At 36.8% G+C, this 20,083-nt stretch overlaps 1 protein-coding gene across 2 annotated transcripts; it reads left to right on the forward strand.

Annotated features, from left to right (window-relative positions):
* The first annotated feature begins 11,829 nt into the window (after positions 1 to 11,829).
* LOC122009997 (polypyrimidine tract-binding protein homolog 3-like) lies at positions 11,830 to 19,012 on the forward strand. Of its 2 annotated transcripts, none has more exons than XM_042566332.1 (15): positions 11,830 to 12,042; positions 12,249 to 12,331; positions 12,417 to 12,488; positions 12,586 to 12,662; positions 14,207 to 14,291; positions 16,403 to 16,535; positions 16,778 to 16,842; positions 16,920 to 16,969; positions 17,061 to 17,102; positions 17,534 to 17,585; positions 17,716 to 17,770; positions 17,848 to 17,861; positions 18,023 to 18,130; positions 18,210 to 18,353; positions 18,435 to 19,012. In XM_042566332.1, exons 2-15 carry the CDS (start codon positions 12,275 to 12,277, stop codon positions 18,822 to 18,824), a joined length of 1,344 nt encoding a protein of 447 aa, XP_042422266.1. In that variant the 5' UTR covers positions 11,830 to 12,042; positions 12,249 to 12,274; the 3' UTR covers positions 18,825 to 19,012. The 2 variants fall into 2 exon arrangements, with proteins under 2 accessions (XP_042422266.1, XP_042422264.1); XM_042566330.1 differs by having other exon boundaries at positions 11,831 to 12,042; positions 17,713 to 17,770.
* The last annotated feature ends 1,071 nt before the right edge of the window (positions 19,013 to 20,083 follow it).

The raw sequence follows: 20,083 nt of genomic DNA on the forward strand, positions 1-20,083 counted from the left end.
GAGCTATAAATACAGTCCTGATCCCAGAAGCTATAGAACAACACTTGTAATCAATTCTCTTTCTATTTAGCTTTATAATTGAGTGTTTCAACTACTGTAAGAGATTTCTCCCCCTGAAGGAGACTTTTAGTGAGATTTACTTGCCTTGGATTAACAACCACCTAGCTTATAACTAAGTAAACGATCTGCCTCTTTCTTTCTTTAATCAAGTTTCTTTTTATGCAAGTGTTTCTTAATTTAGCTTGAAAAGACAAGAAAGTTTTTATTTTTATTTCAAGCTATTCCCCCCCCCCCCCCCCCTCAAGACGACCATGAAGGGACTAACAGGTTTGAACAACACCTTTAACACATCAATTCCAACAATTTTCTCTCATGTGCGTTGCTTTGAAAATGACCTTACGACGCTGAAACACTTCTCCGACGATTAAAAGCTTTTAACTTCAATTCTTTAAGTCATCAGTATAATTTTGTTTACAACATTTAAATTATTGTAGTTCTTGTACTTAAATTTTGTAGCCTTATTTGAACTATTAGTGGATTGCCTAACGAAAGAGATCGACAATAGCGAGCCTTGGAGTTGGAGTCATCACAGGTTCCGAACTAAGTAAAATCAACTTGTGCCGACTGTTTATTTTCTTTTACTCTTTCTTTCCGCTGTGTTTTCTCTCTTGATAGTTTTATGCAAAAAAGTGAAAAAGCCATGAGCGCTATTCACCCTCTCTAGTGCTTTTGATCCAATAATTGGTATCAGAGCAGGGGTGCTCTAAATTGGTGCAACCACCATAAGAGCATTTTGTTGCTTTTTAATCTTTTTTCTGATTTTGTATTTTTAAATTTTCATCATAAGTCAGAATTGAAATTATAACCATTTTTGACAAATTTCATATATATATATATATATATATATATATTTTAAATTTCTCAAAGTTGGTACAATGCCACTCGAGCGGTATTTCTCCCTCTACTAATCTAAGACTAAGTCTTGGAACAATCTTTTTCATTTTTATTGTGTGTGAGATTTTGAATGGCATATCAAGAAGGCTACAGTACTGCATGCCTACCCCTTTTCTTCGGTGAAGATTTTGGATACTGGAAAGGCCGGATAGAGTACCACATGAAGACGCAGGTGGAAATATGGATCATAATCCAAACTAAATTTACATTTCACACCGAAGATGGAATACTCATCCTTGGAGACAAATGGGATGCACCCACAAGGAAGAAGATCGAGGTGGATGCAAAGGTCACTCTGACTCTCCAATGCGGCCTGACCAAAGAAGAGCTGAGTCGAGTCTATTCGTTCTCAAGTTCTAAGGATCTGTTGAAAAAATTGATTGAGCTGCATGAAGGAACATCCGACACAAAGGTATAAAAAAAATTTTAATTTTAAATAAATTGTATAATATAAATATGTAAGAAGGAGAGTCAGCAAGCCAGCTTCATGCTAGAATCCAAGATCTCCTCAACGGACTACAAGCGATCGATCAGAAAGTAAGAACTGTGACATAATAAGGTATGCATTAAATGTATTTCCAAGAAACACTTTGTAGGCATCCATGGTAGATGCTTACAAAGTTTCCAAGGACCTTTCATCTATTAGACTAGATGAGCTATTTTCTGAATTCGAATTGCATGAATAGATTAATGCACTTCTGTTCGAAAAAGGTATTGCTTTGGTGATAGGTAGAAGTAAAAAGAAGAAACAAAAACCAAACACCAAACTGAACTTGAATCCGAAGACGAAGGCAAGATCACACCGAACTAATCAACCTAGTTTGGAATATGCTTAAGAAGAAAAAGATGATCTAATCCAAGAGAAAGCAGCCGAGTTCAAATCAAACCACGAAACCTAAATCAAAAGTGACTTGCTACAGGTGTAACCAGAAGGGATATTACAAGCTGGAATGTCCAAACAAAAAACAAAGAAGAAGGAAAGCTTTGAAAGTAATGTGGTCTGAGTCATCAGAAGAGTTAGACAAAAATGAATAAACTTAAGCGAGCTTCCTCGCTCTACCAGTACAAGCTCAAATTGCCAAAACTGAGTTTAAGAATGAATCGGAAGTCGAGTCCGAGCAAAGTCATGGATCCATATCCAGTTCAAACAATTCCAACTCTACTATAAGTTCGTCAGTAGTTAGATTAGATTAAATTTCTTATTTATCAAGAAAACTAGCCAAGTCTAATATCTGGGTCAAGTTACTCTAAAAGGAGGTCAAAGCTTTTAAGGAAGTGACTAACCTAAGTGCCTTAACTGACCAAGTTCAAGATGGAATCTCAACTAAAGTCTAACAACTTGAGGAAGAGAATTCCACCTTGAAAAGTCAAGTCAAGGAACTGAAAGACACATTGGAATGATTCACTTTGAGTTCCAAGAATCTTGATATGATTCTTGGAAAATAAATGACCATATACAATCAAACTGGACTCGGATACAAGGCTAAGCATAAATTCATATTGTAGTTGTCATTAGTGAATCAAACCAATAGAAATCAGTCTAAGCATGGGTCTCAAAGTCCAAGCCGACACCTCCTTTCTTCTTGCTGCTTGGAGTTCTTTTACGTTTATGTACTCCGTGGCCCTCCTAAGCAGGTGGTAGAAGTCCTTCAGTGACCTCCAGATGAGTGAGTGGAAGAACTCTCTTTCGGTGAGCCCCTGAGCGAAGGTGTTCACCAATATTTCCGAGGAGACCGATGGAATATCCATGACCACCTGGTTGAAGTGCTTGATGTATGCCCTCAGTGCCTCCATGGGCCCTTGCTTCAAGGAGAATAAGCTAACGCTCGTCTTCTGGTAGCGGTGATTGCTGGCAAAGTGGTGCAAGAATGCCACTTGGAAGTCTTTGAAGTTGTGAATCGAGTCGATCAACATTCATCTAAACTAGCGCTGCGCGGACCCGGAAAGTGTAGTGAGGAAGATCGGCACTTCACACCATCAGTGTACTGATGAAGTGTGGCCGCATTATCAAACTGGGCAAGGTGGTTATCCGGATTGGTCATTCCGTTGTACTCACCGTTCGTCGACGGGGTGTAGTGCTTCGGCAGAGGGTCATCCAAGATTCCCTGAGAAAACTGTTGATTAATCTTCTTGGGTGAATCATAATTCCTTAGTGTTGGAACCCTAAGGTTGTTTTGGTGTGATCAACAAGTTAAGTTAGGTCCTGTGTGTATTTAACCTTGTGTCTAAGTGTGCAGGAGCTTAGGAGCACAGGTACTCGAGCGGAAGACGCAGCTAGCGAGAAGGACGGCACGCTGTGTGTTCGAGGGACGAGGCGCTGCGGAAGAGTACACCGTCGGACGAGAAGGAAGCGCGCGGTGGTTCCGAGGGACGAAAGCCGGAGCGGAAGATTGCTCGGGGAGCAAGAGACGCAGCTAGCGAGAAGGTCAACGACCGAGGGACGAAGACTGCGGATGAGTACGCTGGTGGACGAGAAGGAAACACGCGGCAATTCCGAGGGACGAGAAGCCGGAGGGAAGCATGCTCGAGAAAATCGGAAGTTGGGTTCGGGTGAGCCCTATTCCGGATAGCAGAGATCACCCAATCGAGAGAATCGGGAGGAGAAGAACCGGACCGAGGCGGGACTGAACCAGAGAAGAAGTCCCGGATGAAAAAGTCAACAACTATTGACTTTAGGCTCCAGGGCGCCCGGAGCCCTCCGGGGCGCCCGAAACCCTCCAGGGCGCCTTGAGCAATAAAATCGACCAGATCAAGTTTTGACTCGATCTGAACGTTGGGGGATAAGTTTTATCCCCCCCAGGCGCCCGAAACCCTTCCAGGCACCCCGACCAAGGCTATAAATATAGCCTTGGTCCAGAAGCTTCAAATCAACTCAGAGATTTACATTCCAAACACTTGTGCGATTCTGTTCTAGTTTAGCTTCTGTCTTTTGTGCTTTCACTGCTGTAAGAGGCTTCTCCACCTGAAGGAGATATTTTAGTGCACGTTCATTCCTTGGATTAACAACCTCCTTGATTGTAACCAAGTCAAGTTGTGAGCCTCTTCTTTCTGCTTTTATTTATTGCTAATTTACTTTATGCAAGTGTTCTGTTGAAAGTTCGAGAAGGGTCTTTGTTGTTTTTTTTTATAGGCTATTCAACCCCCCTTCTAGCCTGTCCAACGGTCCTACACTTAGTGCTTTCCCTTTACGCGTGTCCCGAATGAGTGCGTCGTCTGAGGAAGATCCTCGTTCCTTATCCGCTCGACCTAGCTCCTCTGCTGGAGTGTGGAACAATGCTCGATGGAAGGGTATCGATGCGTAGGGCGCGTCTCCGTAGGTTTCGGTCGGCTTCTTACTCTGTCCCTGACAGATACATGATTCGCTCGGTCTCCATATCTGGCTGGATGACACGTTGCTGAAATCATGAGCTCTTGTAACTGGCGATCGGCTAGCACTTGTTGCTGCTGCTGTTCCATAATTTTTGCCACTTGGGCTTGTATCAACATATCCAGCTCCTCCTTTGTTAAAATAACCGTGGCGAGTCATCCATCATCCTCCATCTTTGCATTTCAGATTCAGGCTACATTCCCACAGATGATGCCAATATGATCCTGTTTGAAAATTGTGGAGACAAAAAGCTGGGAATGTGGTTGCTGCGTTGACTGGATGTAGACCACTCTTCGATCTGTAAGCACAAGAATCAACAGTGCCGAGCCAGGGAAGGGGTCCCCGGCGTTGGCTCTCCGACGCTTAAGTCAGTCACCGACATGAAGAAGAAGATGAAACAATAGTAGCACAAGCACCTAAAAAAATGAATAATGCGTACCTGCGTCGGTGTACGGACCCCTTTTATATAATGCCCTGATAGGCGACGTGCATGCTTTTTGAGGCATAGGCATGTTCTCCCATTGATCGATAACACGTTCTCCAAATGGTTGTGGGCACGTGATTATGGACACGTTCTCCAATTGGTCATGGTGACGTGGTCATGGACACGTTCTTCAATTGGTCATGGGCACGTGGTCATGGACACATTCTCCAATTGGTTATGGAATGCCTCTCGATTTGTCATCGTACAATTCACCTGTTGGCCAAGCCCTATATCAGTGCTCCAAAAAGGATATCTCGAGACAAATCAATGATCCCTCTGATCGGCCAAGCGAAGAAGCCACTCGGCTTAAACTCTGTCGCTCGATCGGCCTCAACTGTTCTTCCTTGTGGTGATTAGGTATAGTAGCTTGTCTCCTTCCGCTTGGGCAAGCATTCCAGTCTCCTTGGTGTTATGCCACTCCGTACTAAGCATCTGGCGATCTTGTCATATTGTTCCGAGCTAGACGAGTGGTCAGCTCGGATAAGCCCATTGTCGATTGAACATTGTCTACCCGATCGACCATTGTAGTTGACCTCTGCTCGGCCTCCATAGGCGATAGGTTTCAGTAGTTAGTTTCTGCCCGACCGGACTAACGCTTCGGTCATACGCATGCTCCTCTACTTTGTGACAACCGTCTGATGGTCTTGGTTGAATGGGTGGTCAACTTGGATAAGCCTGTTACCGACAAACCATTGTATGGCCCGACCGACCATTGTAGTTAATCTCCGCTCGGCCTCTATAGGAGACAGGTCTCGGTAGTTAGTTTCCGTCCGACCAGACTAACGCTCCAGTCGTACGCATGCTCCTATAGTTTGTGACGATCGTCTAATGGTTTTGGCTGGATGGGCGCTTCGTTCGGACGGGCCTGTTGTCAATCAGGCAATACATGCCCGATCTACCACTACTAGAGAGATCCGCTTGGCCCCTCAGTGTCCAACTCTTTGCCGTTGATCACCTTGACTTTGACCTCCACGTCGGTTGCTCTATCCATCCTTTGACCCGCATTGAGTGAGCCCCCCTTTATCACCGCATCACCCAGTTCTTTATTTTTGCAAGTATTAATTTTAGTTATACAATTTAAAAAAAAAACTTTTCAAAATTGATTTCAAAATTTCCTATCCTTAAAATATTTTTATTTTGAAACACAGTGTAAAATTTTTACCCTTTAAAACCACGTCGAAGTTGCTAAATTTTCTATAATATTATTTTCAAGAGAAGTATCAATTAAGGGGGAGGAATTTCAAATCATTGATTTTTTTTCAAAAAGTGTTTGAAAAAACACTCTTAATTTTTGTTACTTATTTTTGATATATGCCGAAGGGGAAAGAGAAGTATCAATTAAGGGGGAGGAATTTCAAATCATTGATTTTTTTCAAAAAGTGTTTGAAAAAATACTCTTAATTTTTTTTACTTATTTTTGATATATGTCAAAGGGGAGAAAAAAGAGGTTAAAAGTTAAGTATTTTTAAAAGTTAAATACTTTTAGTATTTTTAAAAGAAATATAATATTTCAAAAGTTAAGCTTTTTAAAATTAAGTGTTATTTCAAAAATTATTATTTTCAAGGGGAGAATCTTTTTCAAAAACTAAGTTAAGTATTTTCCCTCGAAAAGTAGATTTTAAAAGTTTGATATTTTATAAAGTTCTTCACAGTCAAAATGCTAATATTTAGGGGAGTTTAAAGTTAAAATATTCTTTTAGAATTTTAACTTAGAAAACTTTAACTTTGAAAGTGTAAATATTTTTTTTAAGTATTTTCAAAAGTTAAGTATTTTTGGTATTTTCAAAAGTAAAGTAATAATTCAAAAGTTAAGTTTTTTAAAAGAAGTTTTCAAAATTAAATGTTATTTCAAAAAGTATTATTTTCAGGGAAGATAAAGCTATTTTTTTTTAAAAAAATATTAACTTACAAAACTTTAACTTTGAAAGCATAAACATTTTTCTAAGTTATTTGTTACTTTGAAAAAGCATACAATGAAAAATCTTATTTATGAAAATATGTTTTTTATTTAACTGGTTAAAATGTTATCTTTATGTTTTACTTAACTTTAAACCGTATTGTCATAATTAAAAAGAGGGGAGATTGTTAGTACAAGGAGTACCAGATAATCAAACATGAGTTTTGATATTGTTAAATGGTTCATAGTTAAGTCTTATTATTGTTTTAACAAGTTTGACTGAGTATATAGGAAAGTCTGAAGTTATCTTAGGCAAGGTAAAAGTTTTAGTAGACATTAGGCAGGTGGAAAGTCCTAACCGTGGCTAAGCATAGAAGTCTTGGTCCTCTGGGACTGAGCAAAGTCTTGGCAGGTCAAGAACGTCGGGTAAAAATACTATAGTCGAGAACATTAGGTGGAAGTCCTGGAGGTCATAGACACTAGGTGAAAGACTGAATTGGTCAATGTTTGGACGTTTAGCGGAAAGTCCTGAGGTCTCGGGTGCTGAGCAAAAGTGCAAACTGTCTGGATGACAAATTTGGTAAAAGGTAAACTCTCCTGAGAGGAGTAGGTGAATGCATGTTCCTCGTTGAGGGAATAGTAGATGTTGATCCGACCTAGAGTTTTAGTGAAATTCAAAGTTAGGACTAGATAGTTCGGAGATTGTCAAATAGTATTCTGCTTTATATATTATTACTTGGACTAACCTATATGTAGAATAAAGATGGCTGGAAAACAAAGAATGCTTGAAGTTACTCTAGGCACCCAGGTCAGTGGTTGAGATAGAGCGCGTCGGGTGGCCAGCATTCATCACTGAGAGCACCCGGATGGTCTGAGTGCCCAGACTGGTCTAGAAACCCAGATCGGGTAAAATTCATCTTCAAGCTATGGTGTCACGCTTCGGTAGTCGACCCACGTCAGCAGTTTAGGCACTTGGACCAGTTCGGGCACCTGGAGATGGATAAAACTTGTTGGATGAAGTTTCGACGAGAGCACGTCACATCCCCCCTTGTAGGGGCGCCTAGGGAGGAGTCTAAGTGCCCGGATGGAGCTATAAAAAGAGGATTCAACCAACACCTTCAACACATCGATTCGAACAATTTTCTCTCCTACGTGCTACTCCAGAAATGACTCTACGATGTCGAAATACTTCTCTGATGATCAAAAGCTCGTAACTTCAATTCTTTAAGTCGTCTGTATAATTTAGTTTACAACATTTTAAATTATTGTAGTTCTTGTACTTAAATTTTGTAATCTCATTCGAACTATTGGTGGATTGCTCAACGAAAGTAATTGACGATCACAAGCCTTGGAGTAGGAGTTGTCATAGGTTTCGAACCAAGTAAATCAACTTGTATCAACTGTTTATTTTCTTATACTCTTTCTTTCCACTGTATTTTCTCTCTCAATAGTTTTACGCGAAAAAGTGAAAAAACCACGAGTGTTATTCAACTCCCTCTAGCGCTTTCGATCCAACACAAGGTAGTTATGATTCATGATTCAAAACTATCAATTATGATTTACTTCACAATTCACGATAGTTAAAAATTATTATTATTTATTAAATATTATTTAAAAATTATTTTTAAAAAATATATAAAAAAGTTATTACACTTATTTAAGTTGGTATCTCTTGTTAGGACCCTTGGTGGCTGGCTAGAGAGGGGTTGGGGGGGGGGCGAGGGGTGAATAGCTCCTGTACAAATCTAAACAAAAAAAAACTTTCTCGGACTTATAACTTAAAATAATACTTGTAGAAGTATAGAATGAGTAAAAGACAGAGGCACAGTAGATTTACTTGATTATAACCGGGAAAGTTGTTAAACCAGGATAGATGAAGTCACACTAATTTCGCCTTCAGGCAGAGAAACCTCTTTATAGCAATGAAAGCTCAAAATGACAAAGCTAAACAGAAAAGGAAGTGTGTACAAGTGTTGCTTAGATCTTTCTTGTTGTTGTTAGCTTCTGGGAGCAAGACTGCTTATATAACCCTACTCGAGACGCCTAAAATGGGATAATATTTTATCCCCGACGCAACGGTACGTGCCACGTCGAATTTAGCTAAATTTTGGGTTTTAGCCACCCCAGACTGATCCGGGCACGCCAGATTGCTCCGGATGCCCGGAATGGTTTCGAGCGCCCCGAAAGTGAAAGTCAACCCTTTGTTGACTTTCTCTCCAGGCCTCCAGCTTCGGCTTTGTTTGCTTTGGTCCGGGTCTTTCGCTCTGGCTCCGTTCGCTTGGGTGATTTTGGCCATCCAGAATAGGCATCACCCGAACCCAACTTTCGGCATTCTGAAGCAAGCTTCTGCTCCCACTTCTCGTCCATTGGAAATGTCGGGCACCTCATTCTCGTTCGCTCGCGTACTCTTCCGCAGCACCTCGTCCCTCAGACGCACCGAGCCTGTCAACTCTCTCCCGTGCCGTTCTTCTTGCTAGCTGTGTCTTTTCCTCGACGCTCTGTGCTCCTAAGTTCCTGTACACTTAGACACAAGGTTAAACACAACAAAATCTAATTTAACTTGTTTGATTATATCAAAACTGCTTGAGGTACCAATATCCCTTAAATATAAGGGAATCAAAGACCATATGCTTTACTTACCTTTTTACCCTTATTACCTTATAAAATAGTATTGTGCTTATTATTTTTCATTCCATAACATATTCATTTAAAATTAAAATTATGTTATAAAAATTCATCATAACTAAATGAAAAATATATACTAACCATAGAAGAATTGCATCATTAAATATTTTTAAAATTTTATAAATACTATTATATATATTCTTTTGTTGTAAAATTAAATATACATTAGTATTTTGTACAAAAAAAAATAATTTTCTATATTGAATGAATTTTGTAATAATTTATATATATTAAATTTTAACATATTGGTATATCATGTGGTAATTTCTTAGGTCTCATTTGATTAATTTTATAAAATTTACACATTGTTTCATTATACTATGAATGCATAAATTTAAAACAAGACATATAATTATACACACAAATATGGGAAAAAAATAAATGACTAATAATATGTTACATATAAATTTAAGTTCATCAATATTTATATTTAGAACTAGCATTATCAAATTATATTAAAAGTATTTTTGAAGTTAATCCATCTTCTAAAATTAAGCATAATAATTGAAAGACGTTGTTAGGGCTGTAAACGAGCCGAGCCGAGCCGAGCTTTGGGGTGTTCAAGCTTGTTTGATAAGATAATCGAGCCGAGCCGAGCCGAGCTTAAAATGAACCAAGCTTTTGAAATGAGTGTTCAAGCTTGGCTTGGTTTATTTTTTATGAGCTTGAGCTTGTTTGAAGCTTGGCTTGAGCTTGGTTCGTTTAGATGTTATCAAGCTCTCAATTCAAGCTTGGCTTGAGCTTGGCTTGGGCTTGGTTCGAGCTTGGCTTGAGCTTGGTTCGAGCTTGGCTTGAGCTTGGTTTGAGCTTGGTTCGTTTAGATGTTATCAAGCTCTCAATTCAAGATTGTTTGATTGTTTGAAACTTTTAATTGTTTGATTAGTTATTAAGATTGATAATTTAAATTTATTTATTTTATTTTATTATTTATTTAGCATATTGAAAGAGTTTTATTAATAAATATGGTTCGTGAACATTGTTCACGAACGTTGTTCACGAACGTTGTTCACGAACATTGTTCACGAACGTTGTTCACGAACGTTAACGAGCTGAACACATATGTGTTCAAGCTTGTTTGTTTAGCTTAACAAGTTGTTCAAGCTTATTTGTTTAATTAATCTTATGTATATTGAACGAACATAAACAAACTCTTACCAAGCCGAACACCAAGCTTGTTCACGAACGCTTAGTTCATTTACAGCCCTAGACGTTGTAAGCAATGTGTACATCATCAAAAACTCGATACACTAATAAATATTTTTGAATTGTTCAAAAGTTATCGATCCAATATCAAGTTACACTCATATATGGATTAAGTGATTTTTGATAAAAATCTTAAAATGTATATTTAGACTCAAAAATAAAAGAAAGATGTTCTAAACAATAAATTTAGCTAATAAATTTGAATTGATACCTCCACTAGTCGATGAAAATTTGGATAGTTGAATTTGAGAACGTTCGAATCCAAATTTAATATGGTGTTTCATTTCGACGTGTTGCTTCAATGACCCATAACAACCACTCAATTGAAATTTATATGAGGCTTTGCAATATCTATATTTGCACATAATTCTCTGGACGAAAGAGTATTTTTCTTAAAATATTTAGTAAAAATAGACGATTTTAAAATAAAATATCTTGAATCTTAGAAGTTCTAATATTTTCTTATGTCTCGGTTGTCCAAAGTTGCTTTGGTTCATCATCTATAAATTAAATATTATCGAGATCCACATCCAGAGTGATTCTGTTTATTGCTCTCCCGAGACTGAGATGAACTTTTTCCCTTTAGAATTGAAGTTTTGAAGTCGAAAGTCATCAAAATTTCATAATTCAAAGAGGAAAGTAGAGAAGACAACGTGAAATAATGAAATTACTAGCTTCTATATAGAGCTTTAGAGTTTGGAGAATAATAGTTATTAAATCGTAGTAAAATTACTAAATCATAGTAAAAAAAATGATCAAAATAATCTCACCCGTATACAAATGGTCTAACGGTCGAATAAAAAAAAATAAACCGGGTTAATTTGGGGCCCAAACTGTAATTAGCTCATTGATTCGGTTATGGATTTGAACGGATGGATGACGGTCTAAGGGGCCTAATCGGGCTTAGATTTTTAAACAGCTGTTAGGTAGATGGCCTTTCATCTTGCTATCTTGCGCTTCGAGGATGGTTCTGACTAGACTCCGATCCGGTGGATGCCTCCAGTCCTCTATGCAGGTGATCGAGTGTAGATTAAAAATATAATATTGTCTACAAATTAAGGTAGAAATAATATTCTAGGAAGTTTTTTTTTTTCTATAAAAAATTTCTGTGGCAAAAGTAATTATATATATTTTTAGGAGATCTGTTCTGTTACGTTTTCATCAGACGGTTGGAAATGACGACTTCCAGGGCCCTACCGACCTGACGGTTTAGATTGGGGAATGAGACGTAGCTTCTCCATGTCCCGCAGGTGCACTGCACATGCAGATTTGGTCATCTCGAGTTTCTATCCATTAGGGCTTACCGCTGTTGCTCCCGTCGCCCCCTTTCTACCCAGCAAGTGTCGACGCCCCTCGACATCTATGGCTCAACGAGGATCCGAGTTCGCGTGACGAGCTATCGATTCCATCCTATTAGCTCGATTTGAGATCTCGCAGGGTTACCTCGGTTAGGTTTGTGTTTTTTTTTTTTGACTCCTTTGATGTGTTAGTGTTAGATTTGGTTTTATTGTCCCCTTCCTTACGTGGAGTTAAATCTCTCTTTTTTCTTGATTATTTGGATTCCTCTTGTTTTGCGTTTTCTGGGGGAATTAAGGATTAACATTTCATTTTTTTTTTCCTGCCCGTTTGCAATGTCTTTGAGATTCTTTTGCTTTCAGGATTGATCTAGAGGAAGAAGTGAACAATGACGGAGCCCTCCAAAGTCATTCACGTCCGTAACGTAGGCCACGAGATATCTGAAGTAATTTCCTTTGTTTTACTGTCTTCCATTTTATGCAATTTTTGTTCTTCGTCAGAGTTAATTCCAAGTCTCATACTTTATGCAGAATGACCTTCTTCAGTTGGTGCAACCTTTTGGAGTTGTCACCAAGCTTGTGATGTTACGAGCCAAAAACCAGGTTTTTTTGCCGCGTCCCTTGTAACTGAGATGGCTATTTCTGATTTGAAATTGTGTCCTTAGATTTCAGCGACCATCTTCTTGTCTTTTCGTAACAGGCTCTTCTTCAGATGCATGATTTAGCTTCTGCAATGAATGTTATTCAGTACTACACGAATGTCCAACCGAGCGTCAGGTCAGATCCAGGATATCCTCTCTTGTTGTTTGTGCTTTTATCCTATTTGGATTCACCATAGGATGAATGCTTCATGATTGTAACTTAAAAAAAATCAATGCTTTGCTGAAAGTTACATCTTTTTAACATCTTGAGGCGTTGGCGATGAGTTACATATTAAATGATGGTCCAGTAAACGAGACTTGTTATGATGCAAGGTTAAAAAAAATTATAACAGTGAGAAGATATTGGAATTATCAACTGGGAAGACATAATGGAAGTTGTTAGAGATTTGATTACCAAATAATATACATTGGATCCGGTTTTAATGATTGGAAAATAGATAAAAGACAGAAGCATCATGGTCAAAATTAGTTCTGTTGGGGTATTTTTTTTTTCTTAGTAGTTCTACTTCTCCAGTGAACTGTATAATGGCAAAGAGGGAGTCTTTTCCTAAAAAATAAGTGACATTACCGCCAGCAAAAGGTTCATATCCACAAACCTACCTAAAATCTAAAGCCCCAAGTTAAAGAAACCACAGGCCTTCCAATAACTAGTAATCTCTTGACATCTCAAATACTTTCTATATGAGTTTTTTTGAGATTATCCACTGGTGTATGAATCTCTTCATTTACTATATAGGACATGGATTGATCATGAATTATATCCCATCAATCATCTCATAAGTTGAAGCTTGTTTAGTTTGAAAGAAGTGAGGAGACCGAATGGCTGGAAAGAGAATTTGTTTTTTTTCCTTCTCTTTTTTGGAAAGAGACAGAAAGTGAAAAGCAAAAGAGAGAAATCTAGCCCAGTTTTCTCTCAACTTCTTTTGTCTAGAAAATGACTGGAAATGGGAAGAAAGAATATCTCATTTTATATCTTTCCCCTCTTCATTTCTTTCCTTCCCCTGACAAGTTCTCTATGCTATTTTAATCCCCTCAAGCAAAAAAAGGTTCCATGTCAACTATACAAATTATCACTACAATTGATTAAATAATCTTGAAGCCTTTTTATTTTGACAGTTGGTACCCTGGTGGCTGATTGTCATTTTAGTGCACCAGATTTGTTCTTGAGTTCACAAAATGTCATGCCTTGATGATTTATTTTCTTTTGAAGTACTCATGGTTCAGACAATTATGCATTCATCTATTCAAGTTTGCTTGAAGTAATGTTTACCAAGTTAGCAATCTTTTTAATGTATGCTTATTCTTTTCATGTATCTGTTGTAACAACTAAACTGAAAACAATTTATCTAGGATCCTAATATGAGAAGTTTTCATTGATTAATTCAGCTTCAACTATGAAAATCTTTATCCATATGTTGGCTCACTTGTGCATCACATTTATCTTTTTTCTAACGAATCAAAACCTGTTAGTTTTATAATATTATTTGAACAGTTTGATCCTGTTGATCTTATATTTTTCTTCCATATTTCTACCATATTAACTAACAAAAATGATTTTTCATGTTTCTGGCTATGATGAAGTCTTGTATATGATTTCAGTTTTGTGTTATTATTATGGCATCATGAGGAGCTAATTGTACATTAGTTGTGGCTTTTCAGGGGACGAAATGTATATATACAATTTTCCTCACATCAAGAACTTACAACAACAGATCAAAGCTCGCAAGGTCGCAAAGGTGATCAGGTTCGTAATCAGCTAAGTTGTCTTTGGCTCTCTTGAGGCAGTTTCTGTGACTTGATGTCTCATGTTCTAAATCAGTATATTAGCCTACAATATCAATCATTTTGAATTTAGTTTTATTTTTGTAATGTGTTATGAATTAACATGTTGAACATATGAACTTGTGTGTAACAACTAAAAAAAACTTAAATTCATTGCTTCAATTTTTAATTCATTGAACATAAAGTTTATACCCATTTGAGGATGGCAAGTATCAATGTTGCTATGTATACTATGTATGCCATTTTGAGTTCAGAACCATGTTTACATCACTTTATCCTTATAACAAATTAGGATAATTCTCATTATCTGTCACACTAAGCAAACTTTTCAACAACAAACAATGAATTTCAACTATTTTGAATCGTCCATTTGGACTGCATTAGTCTATATTGCCTGTGATATTATTTGATTTGCTTTTAAGATGGTAGGGATATGTTCAAAAACCACTAATATATGTTACAGATTGTCAAGTTCCCAAAATATATTATCTATAACTTAGATTGAGATTGTCTTTATCATAGATGTTTTGGGAGTCTTTTAGGTTGTAGGGTCTGCTCATCAATCTAACTCTGTAAAAGGACATATGCTTACTGGAAAGCCATGGTGAAGCATAGGACGAAAGTACTACACATAGTTTTGCATTTAGTCATCTCTTCTAGCCTTAATGTTATCTCTTACCTGTTCTCTCTGTCCTGACTATTGTCTTCTAGCCAATGTTTTTGGCTGGAGATTCAAGTAAACAGGAATATGACTTTTAATGAAGAAGTTCTTTAACAATCCAACTTTATGTCTATCAACTTGCTTTCTTCCAGGAAGACCTAAACTTGCTAGCCAAGCAGCTATACATTTTCTGATAGTAGGTTGTCATAAAGTGCTTAATAGGAGTCCTGTAATTTTCCTTTCTTCTTGGTTACTATAATAACTCCTAATTAATCTTAATTGTCATTCACGCCATGATCAGTTTTGTTGGGAGGATCCTTTTCCTATTTTTCCTGATTTAGTCTCTTCTATTTTGTTATCATATCCATTTATTGAAATTGATTCTTAATTGTCAGACTGTAGTTCTCTTACCTTTTAGTATTAGAGTTCCACTATTAGCCCATGAAAGGCCTACCTTTACTGGTTGGATCACAGTCAGTGAAGAGATGGTACCAAAATTAGCATAGACTGCATAGTGATGTATGTTAAAAAGTTTAAATAGTGTACTATTTATATAGGATGTTGCTCTTGAATTTTAGGCAAATCTCAATTGGTTTCTTATTATAATTCAAATTTGTCATTTTCTTGAAATAATTTACTTGCATTTTTTGACCTTTTGATTGGAAGAATTGGGGAAAATGATGCATTTGCACAGGAGCTGACTTTGTGACCTGAGAAAAATATATACAAGAAAGATGTCTTGTTTGTTTGCACTACACTTCTAATGAAATTTTATCATGCAAGATAATATTTACTGAAATTTTGGTCATTCCTACGATTGTTTTGTGGCCTATGGGTTTTAGCATATCTGGAAAGTTGGCGTTAGAGTTAGTTCTGTACACTGAAAATGATTGGTGCAAGACAAGAGGTAGAGTTAGGTTGAGTTGATTAACTGTTAGTTTGTGTCATATGGCTGTTAAGGATGCTAAATCTTTATAGTCTTGTTTATGCTACTGAACTTATGGTTAAAGGTCTTGCAAATGTGACATTCTTCAAGTTTCGGATGGTTAGAATAAGTTGGTTGTTTTTTCAATCAAGTTGCAGAATTGCACTATAAAGATAGTGTCTGATTCTTGTCTCACACTTTTCACTTATATTATTCACACTTTGTGTTCAAATTTGCTCTAATTTCTACATTATTAGTCAAATATATTGCAATTTTATGAGATAATATTTTATTTCTTTAAATTTATGCATGGTTATCTCCCCATTAACAAATGTCTGTTCTTATGTATAGTACCTTGTTTTCCAACTTGTCTATTAGATTGTCAAATATGCTTACCATAATATCTGACTAGAAATACACAACTTTTTCTGTTTGCTTCATTCTTTCATTGTTCCATTGTCTTAATGAATTGTTGTTGAACATTCAGGATTCACCACCCAATCGAATTCTCTTAGTTACAATTCATCAAATGCTTTATCCTATCACAGTGGAGGTGTTGCAGCAAGTTTTTTCTCCATGTGGATACGTGGAGAAAATTGTGACGTTCCAGAAGTCAGCTGGTTAGCATCTATAATTTCCCTTGCTGATTTGGTCCTTATGATTTTAATATGTATTCTCCAGATGTCTTTAGTCATCTATAATTCCCCTTGTTGGTTTCCCTCTTTGCTTTTGTTCCTTGTTGATTTATTTCATTTTCAGAAGTAATTGCCTTTTCTTGTTGTTTATGTTGGCGGAACACACTTTGAGTTATTAACATTTTTATCATGGCATAAGCTTTTTGAAACATATCATTTTTTTGTAGGTTTCCAGGCCCTTATCCAGTTTGAATCACAACAAAGTGCAGTGCAAGCAAGAAGTTCTCTACAAGTAATTATAATTTGATAAATTCTAATATGTTTAGATGTCTCATAAGATGATTATATATGGTTATGTTATTTATGTAGGGACGCAATATATATGATGGTTGCTGTCAGTTAGATATACAGTTTTCAAAGTTAGCTTCTCTCTGAATGTTCTCCTGCTCAGTTTTATTATTCAGCTTTTCTATTGTCTTACATGTTTTCTGTTTGTTTGTTCAAATCCAGTCTCAATGAGTTGCAAGTAAATTACAACAACGACAGATCCAGGTATGCACTTTTAATGAATCTGAAGCACTGGTGTGTTATTTGGGTTCAGATTGCATGGGAATACTGCTCAACCTAGGAAATGGGCTGGCTAGACCAATGTGTCTTTCTCTTCTAGGATGTGGACTACTACATAAGCTCATATTCTTGTCTGAATGATGATATATTTCAATTAAGATCATTGTTTCTTTATGGCCAAAGTTTCATCTCTAGACATTACAGATGTCAGATTCTAGTAAAATGTAGGTAGCTGTTCAAAATTTCAGTGCTTTCATATAATCTTTTTTGCACTCCTACTCTTGTCCACTATCTTCCAAACATCCAGGCTGTAATGTGAGAATAGTAATGCACAGACTAGCTGCTACTCAAAACAATAGTCTCTTTCTTTTTTTTTTCAAATAATTTACTGAGATCTATCTTTGGTCTTTACTCAGAGATTTCACAAATCCATCTTTGCCCACTGAACAGAGAGGTAGATCATCACAAGTGAGTTGTCTTTACATGTCTATTTAAATAGTTGTAAGATACCAGTTAATGGATATTTTCCTTATAGGTAATATACTAATGTGTTCTGAATTCTGATGGCATTGTGCTCTCTTTTGCTGACTTGCAGCAGCCTGGTTATGGTGATGCCGGAAGTCTCTATGCTCTTCAATCATCTGGCGGCAGAGGTTTGTATTTTTGTAATTTTTTCTTGTTTCCATTAAGTGTCTTTTGTTTGCTGACTAGCATTTTCGCATTCTTTCAGTTGCCTATGGTCAGGTGAGTTTGATGGTATTTCCCCATACAGGTTTTGCCGTATTTAATTGTGGTTTACACATCTTTATGGATGGTTGATCGAACTATATTTTTCTTTGCATCAAAATATCCCCGTGGCATTCTGTTCTCGTGTTTACTTGCAGCGCTAACATTTGTTTTATTAGATGGGTAACGCTGCAGCAATTGCAGCTGCATTTGGGGGAGGATTGCCTCCTGGAGTTACTGGTACTAATGACAGGTCTACAATCTTAGTAACTAATTTAGATCCTGATGTAAGTTAGACTTTTAATTGAGTTCTCTTCCTAGAATGATTCATAATACTTCGTTAATCTATTCTTCCACGTGCTGCAGAAAATTGATGAAGATAAGCTTTTCAATTTGTTCTCGATATATGGCAATATTGTAAGAATAAAACTGCTACGCAACAAACCTGACCATGCTCTTGTTCAGATGGAGGATGGCTTCCAGGCAGAATTAGCTGTACATTTTTTGAAGGTTGGTTTGTAGTTTAATCATTGTAATTTGTATTTGCATTTTTTTTATAACACATGTAACTTTTTTTTTTTTTGATTGTAGGGATCATTATTGTTTGGGAAGAGGTTGGAGTTGAACTTTTCCAAGTATCCAAGCATCACTCCAGCATCTGATACTCGTGAATACGCTGGTTCAAGCCTTAACCGCTTCAACAATAATGCGGTCAAAAACTACAAGTATTGTTGCTCCCCAACAAAGATGATCCATTTGTCATCTCTTCCCCAAGACATCGCCGAGGAGGAGATTCTCACTCACCTGGAGGAGCACGGCACAATTTTAAGCACAAAACTCTTCGAGGTGAATGGGAAGAAGCAGGCGCTGATTCTGTTTGAGGACGAGGCACAAGCTACGGAGGCCCTTGTGTGCAAGCATGCAAGCTCCATTGCGCGGTCTGTCATCCGGATTTCCTTCTCGCAACTCCAAAGTATTTAGAGACTCTTCGATTTCTTCATAAGAGGGGCGGGCATTGCTTCTTTGTTTGGTTTTGGTTTTCTTGGAGTTGATTTATGGCGGATAATTATCACAGCACGTTTTGAATCTGTTTCCTCAGGTAAACTCAGGGTTATGTAATGTGGAAGACTGATCAATCGATGTATCCAAAGTTCGTTTTTTTTTGGTGATTCCAGTGGTGAAAGTTTATTGTTCTATCGGAAAGGGTGGTTTTGGAAATTGGATTTGTTTGCTTTGGAGCCATGGCAGGATTAGGCTGGACTCGTTTACATCGCTAGAAAAAAAAATCAGTTATTTAGGGATAAGTATTTACGACAACGTTTTTTTCTCCCTGAATTTTATGAAAAAAATAAATTATTGCTAATTAACAACTAATTTAGTAAAAAGGATAATCAGAGCTCTCCCCTCATGCGGACTCCTCGGTTATCGAATTCAACAATAAATAATTTGTCCTGGGTTATCGTAATTCAACAATAAATAATTTCTTATCGTTAAATTTTATTGTAAAATTTGTGATAAATAAACCATTTGTCCTAGTATTTGCGATGAAAATATTATTCGTTCTAGATTTTATAATGAATTTAGAATTTGTTGAATATTTTACTATTAATATTGAATTTGTTGTAAATTTTTATGAATTATTATTAAGAATTTGCGATGAATGTGAAATTCGTTGCAAATTTTCCAACGAATCCATTGATTCATTGTAAATTTTCCAACAAATCTCGCAAATCCCAAACCTGAGTATTTTTTTTTAAAAAAAATTGTCCGAAGACGATTAATTAATGAATCTAAAGAGCTCGGAATGAGATGAATCTAAAGAGCTCGTAATTATAGAATTCAGAACGATACGAAATTAATTTTTGTGTTCGTATAATTTTCTTGATTATATATATGTCTTCAAAAATCAATTTGACCTAATACATTTAGATATGTGATTTTTTAAATTTGAATTGTATTTTTTTTTTGGACACATTCATATTCGAAAAATCACTTAAGACAATATATTATGTTAATTTTTTTTAAGGACATTTATTTAATTGATTTTATCTTATTTCAAATTCTCTAAGTCCATTAACCAATTTCAGATAATTTATTTATTTTTTAAATACTTAAATTTGTAACGAATCCCTATATCATGTTGAATATATTACAACTTGTTAAACATCTTCTTCTTCCCACATGATGGGCAGATTCTTGGACAGGAAAGAATCCTTTACTTGCTTATTCCCCTCTGCAGG

This window comes from Zingiber officinale, chromosome 8A, assembly GCF_018446385.1.
Source record: "Zingiber officinale cultivar Zhangliang chromosome 8A, Zo_v1.1, whole genome shotgun sequence".
Lineage (NCBI taxonomy): Eukaryota > Viridiplantae > Streptophyta > Magnoliopsida > Zingiberales > Zingiberaceae > Zingiber > Zingiber officinale.